The sequence below is a fragment of the Doryrhamphus excisus genome, linkage group LG21 (genome assembly GCF_037039965.1).
Source record: "Doryrhamphus excisus strain RoL-2023G ecotype Guam linkage group LG21, RoL_Dexc_Guam_v1.1, whole genome shotgun sequence".
NCBI classification, from domain to species: domain Eukaryota; kingdom Metazoa; phylum Chordata; class Actinopteri; order Syngnathiformes; family Syngnathidae; genus Doryrhamphus; species Doryrhamphus excisus.
The window spans coordinates 7,412,545-7,434,611 of record NC_136377.1 but is presented as its reverse complement, the minus strand read 5'-3'; the positions used below and the strand labels follow the sequence as shown (position 1 = coordinate 7,434,611).

Sequence of the window (22,067 nt, the reverse complement as noted above, 5' to 3'; positions counted from 1 at the left end):
AACAATATCATGTATATAAACTGTACATAAACTAATGATAATTCAACACACTGTTACTGAGGTTATTGTTTGCCGTGGTTACCTTATTTACTGCAACTGCTCAAGAAGGACAGAACATTAGAAACACCTTGTGTTACCCAGTGCAGTTCTATTGGGTCTACTCGGTTGTCTCCACTAAGTGATAATTCAAGAAGACAAACACAGTCATCCACAGGTTCTAAACGCAAGCTGGGTCAGAACTAGGGCTCCCCCACCAGGCCATTTAGGAGCTGCTGAGCCAAGGAGCAGTCGGCAGTGCATTACCACAGACATCCTACGGCTCACTGGAGACTGGTAAAAAAATATTTAAAATATAACATACATGGATAGTGCGGTAGGTTTACAAGGAAAAGAAAGGTCAGAGAAATAAGAAATAAACTTGTAAGTGCTGTCACTGCTAGCTTTCTGTTTTGATGACCTTTTGTCGCAGCCGTCATTTAACAAGCCATTAAGAGACAAACAGAGAGCAGCAAGGGGGGGGGGGAAACACTACTAATCTGGAGACAGGTGGATAACGGATAAAGAAATTAGTGTTTCAGTTTGTCGGAGAAGCTAGATCAAAGTTGTAGCTCTAACTGGTCAGAAAATGCACAAAAAAAAGGACTTAAACATCAAAAACTTCAGTTCTAAGCATTATCATTGGTGATGTCTGTAATTCTGGAAGATTTCAGTTTAGGTGGGTTTGGCTATTTTATTATTATGCAAACATTAAATTGTACCATGTACAATGTAAATACAATATAGAGTACAGTGGAACCTTGGTTAGCGTCATGAATCCGTTCCAGAAGGCCGGACTCTAACCAAAACATCATGTAATTCAAATTTCTATATTTCTTTTTAATAGTTTTATAATTACAGTACTCCAGCTAAAACCCAACTCCGAATATCAGACGTAACTTCCTGTCCACGTGTCCAAAAGATATTTATTACAAATACAATTTATTACAAATATGATGTTTCCATCTACTAGATTGGGTATTATGAGTGCAGAGGTGATAGTGCTATTTCATGTCTAGAAGGCTGTAATAATATTAAAAACTGTATGTAGAAGATCGCAAACAGGGTTTCTATGTGCCACTAAAATATTTGATTTAATTATCGTGGGCAGGTCTGGAACCAATTAGACAAGCTAAACGAGGGATTAGCATATTAGCATACAGAAAACACTTTGACATATGAATACATGTAAATGGCGAATGAAAGAGATAGCGTAGTTAGCACAGAAATAAGAGTCAACTGTTGATGACATCATAGAAAGGCGAAGGAACTGTCGTGGAAAGGTAATAGCCTGCTAACCAAGTTTTTAAAAAAATATATAAATACATTGGACTAACGCAGTGTATTAATAAGAGCCATGAGCGATATTGTACACCAACTGGAAAATTCATGCAAACCGAGATTTTTTAAAATTTTTTGATGCTAACGGGGCATGCGTCAACCAAGGTTCCATTGGACAAAAAATGTTTGACATGCAAAATAAAGCGGTAAAATAAGTGAATGAATGAATGAATGAATACATGAAATTAATGTTGTGATATATTTTTGGACACTAGACAACACGTATTAATTTCGACTATACCTATAAAAGGCCACTAGGCGTCAGTGTTGCTCTAGTCAGGTTGGATTAGTTGTAGTTTCCTACATTTTTTTTTATTTTGGGAGTGTAAACCTCCCACAATCAAATGAATACGGCGCCACTCACTACAGAATCCATCCAACGTCAAACTGAACTCATCCAATAGCGGCTTTCTGCATGTATGTGTCTGCGTGTGTGGTGGTGGTAATTTCATAACAAATATGCATCAAATCAGATATAATGCTTATGGTTTAGACACCATGAAGTCATCCAGATTTCCCGCACACACAACAATGACAGTGACGTGTTGCTAAAAAGAACTAGAAAGATATATCGTCTGCAGTAATGTGACTCACAGCCTTATGCTGTTTGGCCATAAAAAACACTAAATTCTCAGAATGTTGTTTTCTTTGACGCGCAGAGTAAATAAATTAAACGTCTCCTTCTCCGGTCTGATGCTTTTTAAAAGGCTGTAAATAAAAGCAACAACGGCTGATAGTTAATGTGGCTATAAAGTTGTTTGACGGCTGTCCATTGTAATAATCACTTATCGACTTCTGACGCAAGCGAACCTTTTATGTCACACAATTTACAAATGAATAAGCATGATTAAAGTCATTGATTGTCAACAGACAAAACAGGACTTTCCGAATGTTTATACTGTTGACTACTTTTAGTGGGCATGTGCCAAAAATCAGTATGTGGATCAAAAAAACCAAAAAGATCAGTTGTGTCAACTCCGTAATCAGGAAAAAGGCGAAAGAAACAAACAACGTTATTGTCAATCCTGTAAAGATGTGTCCCAAATTTCATGATGATTCGGTTCACCACTCTGAAGTTAGAGTGCGCATTGAGCTGTGTGAGAAATCGCAAGTCAATCCAACTGAGGTTGTCAAACTTTACGGTTTACATGTGGATAGAATATTCAAATATTCGTTCATTTTCAACCGCTTATCCTCACAAGGGTTGCGGGGGTGCTGGAGCCTATCTGGGCGGGGTACACCCTGTGATTGGTCGCCAGCCAATCACAGGGCACATGTAGACAAACAACCATTCACACTCACATTCATACCTATGGACAATTTGGAGTCGACAATTAACCTAGCATGTTTTTGGAATGTGGGAGGAAACCGGAGTAACCGGAGAAAATCCCCCCACACATATGGGCAGAACATGCAAACTCTACACAGAGATGTCCGAGGGTGGAATCGAACTTGGGTCTCCTAGCTTTGTGGCCTGCGCGCTACCCACTCGTACACCGTTCAGAATATAGTTCATTAAAATATATTGCACTAATAGTCAATAAAAGAAATCTATAGTTTAACACCGTCCCTGCTAATTACACCGCCATTGTTATTCAGCTATAATCTGACTTTTGGGCTCAGTCGTGGTTTATTTTTGATGAAGCCTCGACTCCGAGGAGAGGCAGCAACAATGCAAAATAAACGGTGAAAGCAGGAAGCAAAAACTAGCTATAATCTACCTTTGGGAAGGGAGATTATACGTGCTTCACATCAAGCGGAGAAAATTCAACATAAAGACACCGTGAAAAGCAGACGGCTACATTTCGGCCCTGAACGCAGAGGAGAGGTCAGCTGCTGGCAGCATAGAAATGAGATGAATTTGTAAAACATATTAGTTAGTGTGCACTGCGGCAAAGCACATAAGGAAGGTTTTGTTGACAACATTTGTTATGGGTAACATGAACGCTAATACGCATTTTCATTGATGGAATCAACACAATGTCATTGTTTGGTAGGAAAATATAGTGCGTAGTAAGTAAGACAAGCTGAGACAGAGGTGTTACTTTTCATGGGATTGCAAGCGAGACCCCTGCAAAACACTGCATAATATTGCTAAACAAGCCAGGCCTATATGATACTCACTATAAATTCTAACCACTCCACTCATTATATGTAGGGTGTGTGTACCCCTCTGGAGTTTCAGCCAGCGAGGTTACATCATTCCCGGTTGAATGCCAGGCTGATTCTTGCATCCAACGGTGCTTACTGTAGATCATTGTGCTCCCACAGCTTGATGCTAAGCGAGCGGGGCTGTGACAGCATATGTGTGGGCTGTAAAACTGGACTGATAGTGAAACCGGGCATCTGTGATGTTAATATAAATGACTATACGTACTTATCTCCTTTTTGCTTTTTATCTAAAAGATAGCAAACACGTGCACCAACAATACGCTTCATGAACGATTAAATTGGAGGTTTTTCTCTGGCAGAAGCAACCAAAAAATGAGCCTCGGAAAAGCAGAGCTGTCACTACCCACAATGCGCCTAATCGGTTTGATTAAAGAATGAAAAGCCTGGATGATTTGGATCAGACCTTCTGTCACTGATATTTATGTACACCAAAACCAGATGCTTTTGTTTACTACTGATATTTTAATGAGGTTTGACTACAATAAATCAGACATCCTTGTGGAGTTGTCAAAAACACCCCATGTCATTTGTCTGTGTCGGGAACACACACAGAATAGGTTTGTGGAACTAAGTGAGTGCACCAGAGCACAGGTGCACCTTTAATATGGGAAAGCGCCAATTTGGCCCATATGTCGACTGTGGCTATTGAAGCATGGAAAGTGGATTTGACATATCCCTCTGTGTGTGTGCAGGAAAAACATTCAAAACTAAAGTAAGCAACATATTTTTGCAAGGAGATGAACTCTTTACCCTGCATTGTCAGAATGCATGCTAATTAGCATGAAGACGAGTGGGGTTGGGGTTGCAATGCTTTGGACGCTGGCTTGAAAAAATATCCATAGGAACCAATGAAGCTGAATATTTTAATCAACATTTCAACATTCTTAACTGTCGTCCAATTGCATATAGAATTGGCCGCTGGAATAATAAAACTAAAATAAATGAAAAACACTCACATTTGTTCTGCATGCTATGTGCTATGAAGAACAACTAATGATTTTAATGAATTTTCAATACAGTTTTTAACACATAAGTAACCATACAGGAGCTAACCCTGTATAATAAAACCAAGGTTGGACGAGTGGTTAGCGGCACACAGCTAGGACACCAGGGTTCGATTCCCGACCTTGGGCATCTCCGTGTGGAGTTTCCATGTTCTCCCTGTGCATGCGTGGGTTTTCTTCGGGTACTCCGGTTTCGTCCCATATTCCAAAAACATGCTAGGTTAATTGGCGACTCCAAATTGTCCATAGGTTTGAATGTGAGTGTGAATGGTTGTTTGTCTATATGTGCCCTGTGATTGGCTGGCGACCAGTCCAGGGTGTACCCCGCCTCTTTCCCGGGATAGGCATCCAATGGATGGATTTCTAACTGAATACCTAACTTTGATTACTATATTTATTTTATCACCTTCTTCCTAAAGTCAACAATAACCAAAGCATGGTCATAATGGGCACAGCTACACTCCCTCCAACAGAAAAAGGAAGTAGCAAAAACAGTTGATTTCCATGCAGGTGTAACAAAGAAACAGACTATACTTTTTTTCCCCCAACAAAAATTTGCGTTGAACTCCCAATGGTCACATTGGGGGCGTCCGACTTAAAACTCTACTGTATACTGTGTATAATTGTAGTATTGTATTGTATAATTGAGTATAATTGTAAACAAAAACAACTTGAGCTCCAGCTGAAAAACATAAACATGTATTTCCTCAAGGGACAATACCATATATATATATATATATATATATATATATATATATATATATATATATATATATATATATATATATATACTATATATATCAAACTTTGATATTTAGAGTAGTCAAATGTTCTTGTATACTAGTCACCAAAAAACACAATAATTGTCTAAACAACTGAGTACCAAGATCATGGAAGTGTCTTAGTCTGGGGTTGCATGAGTGCTGCCGGACATGGAGAGCTTTGGTTCATGAAGGAGCAAAAAGAATTCCAACATCTACCATGACAGTCTAAAGCAGGGAAAAGTAGGGAACCTATGGCTCGGGAGCCAGGTAGGGCTCTTTTGATGACTGTATCTGGCTCTCAAGCATTTCTTACCACAATAAAAATATATTTTTGCTAACATTTTAAAGTAAACCATCACAGAAATGACTGTTAAAAATAATATTCAAAATCAACAACTTTCTTATGCATTTTAATCCGTCCATCTATTTTCTTCTGCAATACGGCCAACCATATCTATCTTTCCTGATGATATTTTTCAGGTCAAACACCAAAACTCGATTATTACTGGGTAATGCTGTAGTCTACCTCGGTCATTGAGATGTACATGTAAACTTTCCTCCTTTAGTCAAATAGTCACCTAGCTAAAGCTGCAGAACCAAGCCTTCTGACGAAGATGGCCAAAAGAATGAAATACGTCGGAGTATTTCATGGAGTACGGTGAAAAACTATGCAGCAGCAGAAGTTGTATTAATGGCAACAAGTATTTGATTTATTATTAGACACTGCGCTGCTCACAAAAGTGTGCTGGCCACACCCCATTGGCGTGGGGTAGTGTGCCTGGTCTACGTAATTAGAGCCCATTATCTAAAACTGTTGGTCTTACATAAAAATGCACACATTTTATTGCATTCAATGTTTAAAAAAATGTATATGGCTCTCACAGATACACATTTTAAAATATCTGGCCTTCATTGCTCTCTTCGCCAAAAAGGTTCCCGACCCCTGGTCTAAAGCATGATCCCCTCACTGAGGAAACTGTGACACAAACTATCTCAATATAGCATTTTCCTCACACATTTGTCATTTTTACCAGAATTATTGTAGCAAGAGTCACCATTTCTCTGGTCGCATCAATAAAATTGTAATTTTTTCCATTGCAGTTTCACCAATTACAAGACTAAATTATTGAAATTATTTGACAGTGTCGTCTATTTACCCTTTATTTATGAGCAAGAGAATGCGCATGCTAAAAATGCTGTATATTCAACCCTGCAAGATGTGACTCTTCATGCTTTATTTACAGGCAGAACGCCAGTTTACTTTGAGCGCTGCTGCATGTTTAATGAAGCATCTGTCGAGTACTTTAAGATGATTTACCTTCCCTCATTTGCAACCAATAAACACACGGCGGCGGTTCAAATCAAGCGCAACCTCATCTCCCATGCATGACGCACAAAATGTACTGTAGGTGCCAATAGCTGCAATTATGTTTGTTCTGCACTTTGGTATCATCTTAAGAAATAGTGCAATTGCGACTTAGCAGTAATTTGGTACACTTCTGGAGGAGATTTAGCAGTGGCCTTGCTGGGCAATAAATGCCATACAGTAGTGTGGCATGTCAAGTGAATGTACGCCTGTGGAGTAAATGTTCCGGGTGGGAAATTGGGCTAACACACCATGCTAAGACGAATATGCAAACACCTGCTTGTTTAGCCTGCACCTGCCTCTCTCCTTGGTGCCTTTTTTTTGCCTTGGAGCTTTCAGGCTTTTCTCGTCTGTAAAATTATTTTTTTAAGAATCTATTCTGGAATTTGTTGTCCTCAGAGAAAATTCTAATTACCATAATAAAGACTACGGAATATTTTTGTAGTATATTTTCTATCCCTGTATGACCATACTGTATATGCATAAAATGGTTTTAGATTAGCACTTGTGATAGACAGATTGGGACATTTCTATTGATTTCCCCTGCTGAACATGTGATATTCTATACATTATAGTCATGCATTGAGGTCCCCCCTCAAGGAGTCACTGGAACAAGGTTATACCTGATAAAGTGGCAGCATTAGCTAATTAAAAAGTGTTAAGATGACAAAGGGCAATACTTCATATATGATACAGTTTTTAAAGTATGCAAAATGTATTCATGATTAGTTTAGGAATGACTGTTAATATGTTTCTATGTTTTTATGTTCAAAAAATACCACTACTGCATTGGTCAGTCAGAAGAATGAAGTCAGACAAATGGTGAAATAATTATAAAAACAAAGTTGCGGTATCTTGTAGCTTTGGTTGAAGCATATCCTTAATATTACGTGGAAGTCAGGAACTGGGTTGGCAGCATTGGTTGGTGATCCCCCTTTTCAAGAAGGGGGGGTTTCTACTAAAAATTCAATTCCAGAGTGCTGTAGAGAACAGTAGGAGCATTAGTCCGACCTCAGCTATCTAGGAGGTATGGTATTCATCCTGGTGGTCTAACTCTGCACCAGTTCTTCAACCTTGCAAGGTTACTGGAAGGTGCACGTGACTTTCTACTACGCTACTATGTTGGATTAAATCTCTGCTATTTGCGGATTATGTAGTCCTGATGGCTTTTAAGCGCTAACCTTCAGGGTTTACTGGGGAGGTTTGCAGTTGGCTGAAAAAGCTGAATTGCACCCTTCAGGTTGGGAGTGAAGTATTGCGCCAGGTGGAGGACTTCAAGTAGCTCAGGATCTTGTTCATGAGTGAGGGAAGGCTGGAGCGTAACATTGTCAGGGGGATCGGAGCAGCATCTGCAGTAATGAGATTGCTATACCGGACTGTTGGGTCGAAGAGAGAGCTCAGGAAGAAGGCAAAGCTCTAGATTTACCTCTGTAGGGTGGCTGGACTCATCCAAAGACAGGGAGCACTAACTGGCGGGCTGCGTATTTTAGTAGTTGAAGTTTCGACAGCCTAGTACTGGTTGATTAGTTCAGAAAATCAACTGACCAACTCTCCATGTAAGTTAAGCCATCCAATGTGATGCTACTCAGCCTGACCTTGCGACTGTTCATACAACAGACAGATGAAAGAAGAGAGATGTGTTCCCCCCACCACACGCTTTCTACTCCAACCCTCCTTTGCCCTTGCCACCGGCAATGGTGGAGGAGTGAGAGGACAGCGGGACAACAGAAAAATAAATACACACGGCGCTCGAAGGAGAGAAAAGTGGACAGTGCTTTCAACCTAGAATTGGCAACCTCCATTATGTTCCTTCTTTAGAAGCACCATATCAGTTACAAGCTCACAGACTGTGGCAATGTGAAACTATGAGACAAAGCACAACGTTTTTGACCAAATATTAAATCAAAACTCTGATGGACTTATAATGGACTTATTTTGAATTTTTTTTTTTTTTTTTTTTTGAGAATTTGTTCTAAGAAATAGAATGAGGAGCTCTATCAACCAGGAGGAGCTTAAAGTAGAGTCACCAGTCCTTCATATTGACAGGAGCTACTAGAGGTGGCTTGGGCATTCTGTCCGGACGCCTCCCTTGTGGGATGTTCCAGGCATGCCCAGCTGGGAGGAGGCCCCAGGGTAGACCTCGGAAACGCTAGAGGGATTATGTCACACAGCTGGCCTGGGAACACCTCGGTGTCCCCCGGGTGTAACTGGAGTAGGTGACTGGAGACCGGGAAGTCTGGGCTTCCCTACTGAGACTGCGGTCAATGTGACCCGGACACAAATAAGCGGCAGTGAATGGATGACTGGATATATGGCTATTACGAAAGTGACTTTCATAAAAAGTATATGTTTGTTGTTTAGAATATTACAATCTATTTTCTCCCAACAACTACGAGACTTGATTAATTTTCCTATAAAATTTGGAGTTTTATTCTGGTGATTAAACATCCAAAAACACAGGATTATCCTCTATAAAAGATTTTTATGACTTAATCAAATCAGTGAAATTATGACAAATATGGCTTCTGAAATATACTCACGTTTAATTAATCATGCACTCCTGCACACACCCTAAATCTTTTTATACTCATAAAAGTACTAAAACTTAAAATTCATTTTATGTGATTCTGCTGAGGTCTAGTGGTTAGCGCGCAGACCTCACAGCTAGGAGACCAGGGTTCAATTCCCACCCTCGGCCATCTCTGTGTGGAGTTTGCATGTTCTCCCCGTGCATGCGTGGGTTTTCTCTGGGTACTCCGGTTTCCTCCCACATTCCAAAAACATGCTAGGTTAATTGGCGACTCCAAATTGTCCATAGTGAGTGAGTGTGAATGGTTGTTTGTCTATATGTGCCCTGTGATTGGCTGGCGACCAGTCCAGGGTGTACCCCGCCTCTCGCCCGAAGACAGCTGGGATAGGCTCCAGCACCCCCGCGACCCTTGTGAGGAAAAAGCGGTAGAAAATGAATGAATGAATGAATGATTCTGCTGATTCAACATTTTTTCCCACTGAAGTCCCGTCAGTACATAAGATTGTAAACACCCACAGAGCTGTCCTTGGTGCTGTATGGTGGCTGTGTCTGTGCGCTGTCCAATGTCCTGATCAGTATGTTCCCCAAAGAATGAGCTACGAAAAGCCCACATAGAGTCCCTGTATACACAAACTTGGTATATACAGTAGTGAAACATGAAAACAAACACCGTCATATTACTGCAGCAGCTCGGTCCCGATGTAAAATAAAGGTTGAAGGTGCAACAAAACTGTTTTTGTACCGATTTTTTTTTTATAGATAAGATACAGTAATTGTGGATATTTCCACCATGAGTCATGTGACAATAGCCCTCATTGAATCAAGATATTATTGTAATTATGTAGCATGCGGTTAATGCTTGTCGCTGCTGTACGATATACTATGTATGTGTGTGTGTGTGGTGAAATCAGGCGTGTGATCCGTGCTGCAGCAACGTGCCTCGGCTCTTCTTGCATCCCCTCAGCCTTCTTCTTCTTGTATCTGCATTCACACCAAGGCTGTTTCACGTCCTCTTACTGGCTTCATCATTGGGCCCTGCTGCTTGCCCCCCCTCCCTCTTTTTTTTGGACTCGGTATTTTTTTTTTGTTGGCTCATTTTGTCCGATCTCGCCCGGGTTCTTCCCGCTCAGCGTGATGCATCGTGGGCTGGGAAGTGACTAAAAAAACAAGACGGACATCTGCACCAGAAGAGGAGACGAAAAGATGGTGATGGTGACGATGACGACGACTGCTGCTTCTGCTGCTGCTTCACCAAATTTAGCCTCCAAATGTTCGACGGCCATGGCGAAACCTTCTTCCCTTCCCTTCAAGCTATTCCTCTGGTTCTTTATCGCCGTCAATCTCCCCACAAGGTAAAACGTTTTAAGCCGTCACAACAAAACGCTGTTAATATATTATAATGATGTTCCTTATAGTCAGCTAGCTTAGCATCCACCTAGCCGAGGATGCTACTACCAAATATAGCTAAATGAGACATCGTCGTCATTTAGTGTGTTTATTTAACGTTACGTGTAACATTTATAGCGTATTTATATATGATATATGTCTATTGATATGACAAAAAAGAGCGAGGGACGAGCTTGATCCAGTTCCGGCTGTCATAATGAATATTTGAGGGCTGTTGGTGTTAAAATAGCACAGGCGGTAGCTAAAGTGATGCTACATTTAGTGTGTGCTAAGCCGTTTGTAAGGATCAAGAGTATTTAAGTCAAAAAGGCTCTTACACTCAGCTGCGATGGCGACAGAGGAGCATATTGCATCGAGTGGACGTTAAATAAAAGTGTATTATAATATTCCAAAATGGCAGACAGAAACATAGATGATTCAACACAACACAGCACATATGCGCATTTTTCCCCTTCTATTGCAGCTGGATTGTATGTCTTTGCGGTTGTTTTAATATTGTTTGCGACTATTTGTTAAGATAGTGAACAACAGAACGGATGGTTAGGCATCTGTTTCAAGCTGGAGAGAGAGAGGGGGGAAAAATGGAGGCATCTAGCCACTCACAGGTCACTTCATTAGGTACGCATGCACAACCTAATGAGAGGCAATAGAGGTGGGATTGCATGCATTCTACCTTTGCAAAGATGCTTAGCTTTGTTAGAGTGGCATTCATTTGTGGCAATTGTGGTTGCATTTGATTCCATCTTCGCAAAAGGCCAATAATACATAAATGAAACATATACTTTAGAGTCCTTGTGTATAGCAATACAGATTTATTAATGACTGAAAATGAGTCAACACACAACAATTATTGTCTAAATAGGTGGCAACAACAGTGAGCACCAAGATAATTGGGTCTTGCCTACAGTCAAATATGGTGGTGGTAGCGTCATGGTCTCTGCACGAGTGCTGTCGGTACAGGGGAGTTATGGTTCATTGAGGAATTCCAGCATGTGTTGTGACATGATAAGGAGCCTTAAAACAACATGAAGCTGATTGGGTCGCCAAGTACGTCTCCTCCACACCTGAACCCATTTGAGAACTTCAAGGTGTCTAACATCCACCTGGTCCACCAGTTATGTCATCATAGAAGAGTGGAAGAGGATTCTAGTAACAACCTGAATTCCGTGTCCAAGAGGATTAAGGCAGTGCTAGATAACCATCATGCTCACAGTAAATACTCACATCAAGTACACAATTTGGCCATGTTTGCTGTGACGTGTACTCACTTGTGGTACAATTTAATTACACATTTTCAGTGGATAGTAAATCTAGAATGCTTTACAAGCCACCACCGATGATAACCCCGATACAATCATGTCTAATTTGACAAGCGAGAGATATGGCTGCATCGGTACTCGCCGATAAGAATCAGCCATACATCCTTAGATTAATCAATTTTAGTGACACGTATCACGAGGCAAGCAATCATGGTAACATGTTCCAACTAAGGTCTACAAAATTACAGTACTTAACGAGGAACGAACCTACCTAACAACTACTTAAGTAGTTCCTCGATAGGTACTCTATATGTATGTGCCTTAGTCAATAATTCCTCAGTAACTACTGTATTTTTGTGTACATTGTTGTAAAGTAGGACTGCAATCTTTTGACTGTGCGTCTCTCTAAAAGTCCAGGGTGTACCCAGCCTCTCGTCCAAAGACAGCTGGGATAGGCTCCAGCCTACCCGCGACCCTCGTGAGGATAAGCATCATAGAAAAAGAATGGATGGGTGTCTCTAAAACAATACGAGGGCCTGGGCTGCTTCGTGAACCGAGTCCCAATAGCTTACAATAACTGAAGATGAAGTAGTAACAGCATGCTAATGCTAGCTAGTCACTGCAAAATATTTTCAACACATCGGCAAAAAAAAAAAATCCAAAGTTTGTTTCTAGTTCTAAAGTGCTGTTTGTAAGCTATGCATAGCAGATCTGAAGTCCACCAGTAACAGATTTTGACCAGTGAGACCAACAGAGACGAGTAAAGTATTTTTTGGGGGGATTTTTTTTTCCCCTCAGGCTGCTGCTTAATTTTGTTTAAATGTTGCCCCTTTGTTACCGACCTGAATTGTTTAAAACACTATGTTTAGGCTGAAATGTTGCAAGCTAATTAACACTTTTAGTATGGAATTGTTTACTTTTCCAACTTCACTGAGCATTTTTGTTTCAAACATATGGCAAATAGTGCTAGTTACTTGAAGAAATGAGGCTTTGCATGATTGATATATATAGATCCCATCAAACAAAAATAAGTATTGTTTTGGCCCATATCTAAAAATAAATACATTTAACATGTGATTCTGTTGTTTGTTTTTGAAAATGGGCATTATTGTGTCTCATTAGATTATGTGATGTTGTAGCCAGCGGGTGTGAATGAGCCATCCTGCAGATTATTCCAGTACTGGTCAATAAGCGGTTGACGGTGTGATGAACCTGCTGTGATGTCATCAAAAGACATGTTTGCATTTGACTTTGTTGGCAGCGTTGGAAAATGTCATGTGTGATTCACTGCAGGAGACGCTTACATAAGACTTCTCAAGGCCTCTGCTCCCTCTTTCAGTAATATGCTACTTTGTGACTCATTGACAGTTACTATGTGTTGTGATGTCTGAGTGCATCACTCAAGATTCAACTACCGGTACACAGCGGATAAGTACCATCTTTTCCACACCATCAAATTCATCCAAATCAATCAGTCATCCAAATTATTATGACAATGTATACCAGAAATGTAGGAATTTGGGCCTAAAAAAAGATTTTAGTGACCAATGTAGTTGTTTGAACATCCGTTAATCCATTAATTTCCACTAATTTTGAACACAATTCCGGCAAATTGTTTGGGTTTAGAATCTATTTCTCATTAGTCCGTGATAAAAACTGAATTAATCTCTTCCAGGGCTAAACCACAACACAACAACTACTTTAAAAAACATGTCTGCCTGTATTGAAATGATAGATGTTTATCATTTAAGGTATGGTGGACGAATTCAGCATCCATTCATTTCCTGATATGAGCCTATTGTGATGACTTGAAAAGTTGTGCTAATGTGCACAAATCAGACATGATCATCATTTGCATGTCTCATCATTTATGTCACTATGTCGTGTAGACGCCAACCCCGTTAGAGTGGAAGTTTGACAGGACAAAAAAGAAAAAAAAAAGGAGACAACGCTGCCACTTGGCTTTTGAGAAAGTCTGTTGAATTCATCAGCGAGGTATTGAGGTCAGAGTGATTTTCTGATCATTGGATGGTCAGAGGTGAGTTGCTGAGATGATGACTAGTCACGCCAGTTGGTATGCCAATCAACTCAAAGTGAGATGGCTTTGGTTTTTCTCACTTTTGTCAGTCCCTGCTGTCTCAGCCCACTTGGTTCTGTTTTGGATTTAGGACACTGTCAATCTGAACTGTACATTTTGATGAAGTTGTATTGAATCTCACCAGTTTGTTCAGGTAAGCCTAAAGCAGTGTCCAGTAAAATGTGGTTTAAACCGAGTCCATAAATAGCCTGGCTTTTCCTTGCCAGCGGCCAGCTAAGTATAGCAGTGCTGACCCAGTTAAGGTCATTTCGTCATATAATTATGCAAAAAATGACTTTTTAATGATGTTCTCACAGTAATATGTGCCCCCAAGAGCCTGTTTGTGAGCGCCGAATGTGAGAAGAGGAGCTCCAACGGTCACTTTTAAAGTTCCAAATTTTCATAGTGTAATCAAGGCAAAAATTCCTCCACCCCTGACCCGCTCCTAGGTACATGAGGCCGCCCTGTGTATACACAGAAGACAGGCTTCGCTACACATCTTAAAATAAAGTCTACCAACTATGTGTCAGTCGGCTACAGACCTGAGGGTTGTAAATATGCTAATCTAGCATGATTGCTTCTTAAAATGATGTTGGTGTATGTGATATCAGGGTTCTATTAGGTTGTGCACAGTTGCAGTGTGAACAACATGCACAGGCCATTAGCATTACAGCAACAGACACAAAAGTGTGTGTTCCCAAAACAGGTTGGGCTTAATACAGCACTTTAATTCCAGCATCAAGGCTTAGATCTTGGACAACACACAAAAAAGTTGTCTGTTTGGTTAGAAAAGTAACAGTAGAATCAAGATATATATTTGTCACTCACTACTAAGTGACTAATGGCACTGTGTAGGCAATAGTGTGACACGCAAAGTGGGGGTTGTTGTTGTGTAGGCGTCGAAGTAATTTCATGTCGGGCAACGATAAGCACAAAGGTTCATTTGATATTGCTCAGTATATTAGCCACGGTGCAAGAGAAACATGCAAACAAATGCTTGCATTCTCTCACGAGCCAGTTTAATGTGGACGCTAATGGAAGATAGTGATATTACCATCATTACAGTCTTTATAGGCCCCGCTTATAGGTTTACCGGAGGTTGTTATTGAGATTAGCAAAAGGGGGACTGATGTAAAGTGCAACATGGTGGTATTGGTTGATGCATGGAATTCTTTGAAAGTGACATTCCATCCTAGCGTGGCTCACTGAGCACGTGCGGAGACGTGGGCATACATATGCATGAAAAACAAATGTCTCTGCGGACCTTCAGATACTCAATTAGCAGGCAAGACCACAGATCTGCTGGAGTTGATGAACACATGGCTTTTCCTTTGATCTAATTATATTTTTAAGTTTTTCATGTACACAGAGATCCAGTGGAAAAGTCAAAGTCAAATAAGTTCATACAAATTTGCAAACAGTTGTGGAAGATTTCAGAATGTTCCGGAAGAATATACTTTTAATATGTGACATGATGCCTAGAATCATCCTGTTGCATGGAAACATCAAACAGCCGTGTTTCAACACTAAAACATATTTTGTTCATTTGTTTTAAACATATTTGCCCTCCATGGACCCCCATCACATAATTTCTCCAGAGGCGAAAGTAAAAGAATAGAAGTATGTTGAGCTGGGTTTTAATTGTAGTTAAGGTTTTCATAATGTTCATAATGTTGAAGAAATTGATGAGACACCAGGGATGTTACAATACAGTTGGATGTTGAGAGATCCAGATAAATATCTTTAGAAAATAGTTTTATTTAATTTAAAGAAGAAATTAACATTTATTACAATATAAACATACACAAAATTACAGTTTGGTATTGTTGAGTAACGTTACTGATTCTATCTAGGGTGAAACAATTAACTGCACGTTTGTTTTGCTTTTTTTTTTGCTTTTTGCAGCAGTTATATTAAAATGAATATAAGAAATCCACAGTAATATATAGTTGATTTAGCATTTACGTTGCACTCACGCTAAATCAGGCAACTAGTGTGCCTTTAACTGTTAATGTAGTGTAGTTAATGTCTGACACAACTTGGTAGGTTTTATTACTAACAGCAGTTATTTTACAATGGCAGTTAAGAATGTTAAAATGTTAGGAAAAATTACCTGCATTACCTTAATGAGGGTGACAGTTTGATTGATTGTTTCTATTGCCATTATATCCTATGGGAAAATAACAACAAACATGAACAAATCTGAGGTTGACAGGTAAATTTAGGCTAGTGCAGCCTAAGAATAAGCTTTCTTCTATTCAACTGGAGGAGACATTTTCAAAAAGGGGCTACCTGAGTAATATATTTAAGATTTAATGTTAAAGCACTGGTGTGTGGAAGTGAAAATGGATGGCACATGACGGCTCTCAAGGTATTCTAAGGAAAAGTGCAGGTCAAACTGTTATTCCTGGCTCTCATCCTCACAACACCGGGACTATAAAGGTCTCTTACCCCTCCCCTTCCTCCATTTCACATTTTATTATTTCATCCACAAGCCTTGTTTCCTCTCCCTGCCCCCAAAAGCCTTGCTGAAAGAAAGCTGAGAACTTGTTCAAGGTTGTGCCTTTGTGCTGGAGGCCATCTCGCCTGATCTCATTCAGTGCTTACTGGAGGTTCAACAACTGAATTTCTATTTTGGTCAACAATCTGCGTTTGTTTGTCTTTATGTGTACTTGCCAACATCTTTGCTCTTCTACTGTTGATACACTGACGCATGAACGTGTGATGAGGAAATTCGGACACAAATGTATGTTTTTATATTGTGTAAAACACTTACAACAGAATTGACTTACTGAAAAATGACATTGACGTTGATATCATCTGTGAAGAATAGCCTACATATAAACAGTAATGGTGCTAAAAGAAGTTAAATCCCCTTTCACACTGCCTGCAAAAGCAGAAAATTTTACACCTTCTTTTCCTTGACACTATTCTGCATAAGCAGCACCAGTGCGGCATAGGGTGACAACGTGTATAAGAAAGGGGTGTGAGGTTTAACACCTGAAGCTCTGTTGTGTCAAAAGCAAGTACATACCTGCCAACATGTCAGCATTTTTCTTATACGGCACTAGGAATTTTTTTGAATCGGTGGTGGTGGGCTGCATGGGCGGCGGACTGCCGCTGTTGTCGAAAACGGCGACTGAAAACCTACTGGTTAGCATGTTGGTCACATGGAAAATCTGGGTTCGAATATCCGTTGGACATCTCTGTGTGGAGTGTGTATGGGTTTTCTCTGGGTACTCCGGCCATTCCAAAAATATGCACCTTTTTTGTCCAGGGTGTACCCCGCCTCCAGCATACCCCCTTTGTATAGATGTTTGCACTCAATATAGATAAAAGCATCGGTAAAAATCAGAAACCCTCCATTCCAGACACGTAACTTAACCACATCACACCTGCCTGAGAAAGAGCATGAGAAAACAGATTTACTCCCGTGCTGTTGTGACATTTGTGGCCAGAGGCTCTTGAGACGTTATTACCTTTTCATTCGGCAAGTGAAGAAATGTTTGAGAAAAAATTTTTCTGCTGGACTCCCAGAAGCTTCGGAAGCCTCAAACCATCTTTAGGATATGACAAATATTTCAGCCGCTTTGGTATCTTCCTGTCGAGTCAATGGAAGTTTAAGTGTAGGTCATCATTCAGGCCCTAAGGCAGCAAACCGTAAAAGTATGTATGGTTCCTGCAATTGACTGGAAAGTGTCCAGTTTATCCAAAAAATTGGATATTGTGTCTTCTCTTGGTCCTCATATATATATCCATTAAGGAAACCATAAATAAGGAAGAAACAATTTCCCCTCCCTTGAAACAAAACAACTCATTGAATGCATTTTTCTTCTCATTGCAGCTCCTTTCAGACTGATGATGATGATGAGGTATCCAACAAGACGTGGGTGCTGACCCCAAAGGTATATGAGAGCGATGTCACGCACATCCTTAACGGCCTGCTAGACGGATACGACAACAAACTGAGGCCTGATATCGGAGGTGGGTGCTGATGTTTTACTTATTTAGTCAAAGTCCAACACCTGAGACAACGTTCTTCATACATTGAAGACAACTATGCAACCACACATGAGCAAACCCTGCAAGCTGTACATTTAAGTTCAGTATGGTACTCATGTTTTGTGTTTCCATTGCAGATGCGATTGGTTGCAAGGTAATTGATCCACCGGGACTGATGTTTATGTAAAACCACAGTGCTGCAGTAGAGCTATAATGTTTTTACACTTGCAAAGTGCTCCATAGAGTAATCATGGCAACAAGAACTTTTACCGCATTGACCCGAATATCCAGGTCACTGGTTAGTTAGTGACAGGAAGAAAAGCTCTGTCTCGCTTAGGGAGATGTTTTTTGCTTTGCATGTATAAATCACTAGATCCCAAATATAAATCCAGACATTTATACATGCACACCAACAGTACAGCAATTGTGAAATAAGCTCAAGCATCCGACACCACTCTCATGACTCTGCTTATATTTACGTATATCCGTGGTAGACAGTTTGTGTGCATCACCGGACATACTATATAATAGTAAAAAAGAAAAGCGATCTGATCAGGATGTATCCCGTGCACCTCCCTGTGTAGAGCCCTCCTGTCCCTGGCTTGCACACATACATCACAATGTCATCTGGAAAGAGTCAGAACGACATGCTCAGGACCCCTGAACACTTGATTGATGGGTCGGTATATCTCTGGGAACTGGCCTGTCTGTCACATACTCCTATAGAATGACATGGGCCATTCTCGCTGGGCTGGAGATACTAAAAAGTATGAATAATTTCTGTTCCATGTGTAGCTTGTCAGAGAGACACCCTAGTTAGTAGCATACTACACTATAAAAAATGAGGGGTCCGCACTACATTATCTCTAACAATGCCTTGCTACTTTGGGCTATTAACATGTAGACCTGCCTTATCAATCTTCTGTGTCTTGTTGACATGGCAGACATTGTGCTATTTGTCATTTGTAGCTGCATAGAGATAGAGTGGAGTAACTGCATACTAATAAGTAAGGAGGGGCATCCGCACAGTAACAGATCAGTGTTTGAATCTCATGTGTACTAAATCATATATAGCTTAAAGGGATAGTTTGGATATTTTGACATGAAGTTATATGGCATCCTCATCAGTAGTGTAGTGCATCAATAGTCATTTTCCACCATGTCGTCTTGGTGTTTCCAGTGTTTACATGCATGGATGATGACTGCTGTGACGCGAGAAAGTTAGCATCACAGCGGTCTTCATCCGTCCATGTAAACACTGTGGGAAACTGTGTGTTTTTGTGGGCAACGTTGAGTCTTTGTAGCAAAATTGAGAGCTAGCGCTTCTGTGATCATTCTGAGAATGATGCTGAGGCGAGGTGCCATGTTAGTTAGTTAGACCCCAGCAACTAGTCGCGATTACTTTCCCCCACAACCAAATCCGACCAGAACTTGGCTCACGAGATAAAGTGTGTGTGTGGGGGGGGGGGTTGATGCACTACACTGCTGATGGGGGACGTCATACAACTTCATTCATTCATTCATACCGCTTTTCCTCACGCGGGTCGTGAGTCTTCGGGCGTGAGGCGGGGTACACCCTGGACTGGTCGCCAGCCAATCACAGGGCACAGAGTGGCCAATTAACCTAGCATGTTTTTGGAATGTGGGAGGAAACCGGAGTACCCGGAGAAAACCCACGCATGCACGGGGAGAACATGCAAACTCCACACAGAGATGGCCGAGGGTGGAATTGAGCCCTGGTCTCCTAGCTGTGAGGTCTGTGCGCTAACCACTAGATCGCCGTGCCGCCCATACAACTTCATGTTAAATTATTTGGTTGGCTAGCAGGTACTAAACTATACATTGCCTTATGTTGGATTCTTCACTTTTTTCACTGCTCGGCTATGGTAGCATTTCTCTTTAACAAAAAATGTGCTGCTATTACTGTTTTATTATGTGACATTGCTGTCATTCTTAAAGTGACAGTAACACATTTGCAGGGTGTAACCATCTTTGCGACACTGTCATATCTTAATTTCACCCAACTATTTTATTTACAGTATTTTTTAAAGGCACGCTCTAGAATGCAAATACCCCTTCATAAATCGGACAGATTTCATGCAGGGCATAATCTTTATTCTTAAGACTCAACGGGGCTTTAAATTCACGTCAGATCTACTGCGACACGTACAACATACAGTCACTTTTGCATCCGCCTACCACTGCCGTAACCAAATGTCATCTACAAGCAAGCTCTGATCTCACATGTGCTATTCCAGCTGTCAAACCGTACATATACCGAGGGTTTATAATTAGCCATCTATACTGTCATCTGAACCGTCAAGCTACCAATCAAAGTGCATAAAATCAGTGGCTTGAATGAATCACTAATTGCACCACTGTCTTCCTTTGAAATGCCTCATGGCATTGAAGCCCCCGTCGGTCTACTGTATGGCTGAAAAACGCAATACAATGCTGTGCACTTGGAATGTACAGTATGCCTAGAAGCAACATAAAAACATGGATGCAAACGTACGTTATCTCCCTCTAACACTCAATACCCCCCCTGTATGGGTGGGCCTTGAAGGCAGACATGTCTCAACTGTAGATGTAGATGTCATGTGTAGTCATCCGTACGCGTTCAATAGTGCAGTATGGCACCATTGACTCACAGCATCATGACACTACACGGACACCCGTTTGACAATAACTTGTCGCATTTTGTCATACATGTCAGATGTGTCTGCTATTGACACATGCTGTTTGTGTCTGAGGAGGTGTAGAGCGCAGAGCTGAACAGATGGAACCCTGCATGTGTTCACATACACTCAGGCAGGCACAATATTAGATATATAGATATCGATCACATGTATGAACTAACTGTATGTTTTTAAATACGAATACGAATAATGCTACTGGCAAAGACGCCGTATGGGGAGGAAGTTACAACTGCCTGCCAAAAAATAGATAATTATTAAAAATGTGTGTGTGTGTGTGTTTTTTTTTTTTAAATGGGGTCCAGAATTAGTGGCTGCACACTTGTTATTATTTAAGAACCATAAAATCACCTTAATTTAGACAAAGTAGAGAGGCGAATGAGACGCTTTCTTTAAGGAGACTTTCAATGCGACAGCGTAGTTGGTGTAAACTTAACTGATTTCCTCAAAATCGGATGGATGGATGGGGTTTTGTAAACCTTGCAAGATAAGAATTTTTACGATTATCATTTTCCTTAATTTGTCGGTCAATTATGCATGTTTTTTTTTAACAAAAGGCAAACTTGATTTTACTTTTAAGGTGGCCTGCAAATGTGTTCAGTTAGGTGCTGATCTAAATAAGGATTATGTGTGTCATGTTTAAAATTCAACAAATTAAATGAGATATTGTCATTTCTACTCTAATGGGAACATGAGACATGTATTGTGGACTTACAATGGTGCCCTGGGGTACTCCCAATGACTGCTATTGCGGTTAACAAAGGGGAAAATTAGCAATAAATATATCAGTGAGTAATAGTATTTCTAGCTCATCTGAATGTTCTGAACTCCTGTTTCAAAGTCAGCATTGTATTAATCAGAAAAGCATCCTGTAGGTCAACTTTGAGAAACAGCTAGTTGCAGCCAAGTAGTGCACCTAGTTTACAGTGTACAGTAGGTAGTATCTGAAGCAGTACAGTATATCATGCAGCATTAGTCCAAATATTTTTGAGGCACTTTCATTCTAAAAGTGCATCTCTTCCATGTGAGAGCAAGGTGAACACCAGCATCATTCACCATCATGTCAGCCTCACGGGGTTCATGCATGGAGGCACAGGAAGCAGAATAGAGTGCATGTTGCAGAGGGCGTACAAGTCAGGAGTTCAACTTTAAGTACACACACACTAGCAAGAGATTATTTTTAAATAAACGGTGGACCCATTTTATCATACTGTATTTACAGGCCAAATAATCTAGTGGGAAAATGCTATGTGCAGTCACTCAAATGTTTTCCAAGTACTAGATAATTGCTCATCATTGCAATCCCTGTGCTTTTTTTCCCTGCAGTTAAACCCACAGTGATCCACACAGACATGTTTGTCAACAGCATCGGGCCAGTGAATGCCATCAATATGGTAAGTAATACCGCAATGT

At 40.5% G+C, this 22,067-nt stretch overlaps 1 protein-coding gene across 2 annotated transcripts in view; it reads left to right on the top strand.

The window, feature by feature from the left end:
• The first annotated feature begins 10,119 nt into the window (after positions 1-10,119).
• gabrg2 (gamma-aminobutyric acid type A receptor subunit gamma2) overlaps positions 10,120-22,067 on the top strand; it is a 41,949-nt gene continuing 30,001 nt past the window's right edge. Inside the window, exons 1-3 of one of the 2 annotated variants that reach the window (XM_058087223.2) lie at positions 10,120-10,565; positions 17,801-17,940; positions 21,981-22,048. In XM_058087223.2, coding sequence (XP_057943206.2) covers positions 10,417-10,565; positions 17,801-17,940; positions 21,981-22,048 — 357 coding nt within the window. In that variant the 5' untranslated portion in view covers positions 10,120-10,416. The remainder of the gene's footprint in view (positions 10,566-17,800; positions 17,941-21,980; positions 22,049-22,067) is intronic. The other variant, XM_058087221.2, reaches the window with a different exon arrangement.